General features: G+C 38.0%; 1 protein-coding gene across 1 annotated transcript in view; it reads left to right on the forward strand.

Moving 5' to 3' along the window:
• Window positions 1-529: 529 nt before the first annotated feature.
• Window positions 530-1,192, forward strand: part of LOC101858645 (ATP-binding cassette sub-family G member 5) — a gene marked incomplete in the record, with an annotated part of 26,717 nt that continues 26,054 nt past the window's right edge. The window contains 1 exon segment of the mRNA XM_013084758.2: window positions 530-924. Within this exon segment, the coding sequence (XP_012940212.1) occupies window positions 916-924 (9 nt within the window).

Consider the following 1,192-nt stretch of genomic DNA (forward strand, 5'->3'; position numbering starts at 1 on the left):
GTAGTTGTTTAGGGCCTCCGGCCAATTGCCTTACTCCTATCGTTAATGGACGTTACATTCTGAGGTCGCTCTTCATTAGTAACCTAACAGTACTTACTGTGTTGAAAAAGGCATTAAACCTATACATGTACAACGTCAATTTCACAAACAGTTAAGATAAAGAAACGCTACATATCAGAGTTTACTCAGGATCAACAAAATTCCACTACACGACACGTGCGTTGTACTTAGATTGCAACACTTGGGCTGACAATGGTTACACTGATCTGTTAGATTGCAATCTCTGTGAAGAATTTACTCTTCAAACTTCCGTTACAAAGTTCATCTTCCCTACCCTTCTTGATGGACTGGCCGACGTTTCTAGGGAAGGTACGCCATTAATGACATAGGTGCTGGTGGACTCAGTGAGAGCACTTTTAGGACCACACGTTATCACAATGGTGATAACAGATTTTCGCAGTTGAATTTGTAGGATCTTTAACACTGCTGTCCGCCATTCACGAGCTGGATCTCAAGTTGTCAAGTGGATTCATTAGTCGGAGCGCAACACTACATTCAAGACTCAACCAATCAAGATTTAGATTTACTTTACGAGTTTTCAAAGAAAATACGAAACAGAGCAGCTTTCGGGATTGGAGTAAATTGTAATTTCTATGAGCGCGGTGTATTTTTTTTAAAAACCGAGACATGTTCAGACAATTGAGAAATTTTTCGTTGGAAGTGTTGTTTTTTTAGAAAGAGTTTTTCCATTCTCTGACAACTGTCACATTTATTGTAAGTGTGCTGTGTGTACTTAAAGCTTTCGATATAGAATCTGTGCCACAGAATTTCTTTTTTGGGAGATCCGCCAAGGGAAGGAGATGGCGCAGTGAGTAGTCAACTACAGCTGAGTCCTTCACAGAGACAAAGGAAAACATGGATGAGGTAAGGATTGAAAGAGTTACAAAGATGTCAATTGTTATTTGTATGTAATCAAAATAATTTTGAAATGTCTAATTGTTTTTCCTTACGTGCCGTACTCATCTCCCGTGTGTAGTACATGATGATAAAACGTGTCTTTGGTATGTTTTTTGTTGTTGTTTTTTTTTTTGGTCTTTTTCCTGAAATTTTGATTCGGGTATGGATTTGTTGTTGTTGTTGTTGTTGTTGTAGATCAATATAATTTGGTGGGTTTTGTTTAAATTTGTGTGTG

The sequence above is a fragment of the Aplysia californica genome, unplaced genomic scaffold, assembly GCF_000002075.1.
Source record: "Aplysia californica isolate F4 #8 unplaced genomic scaffold, AplCal3.0 scaffold00315, whole genome shotgun sequence".
Taxonomy (NCBI): Eukaryota; Metazoa; Mollusca; class Gastropoda; order Aplysiida; family Aplysiidae; genus Aplysia; species Aplysia californica.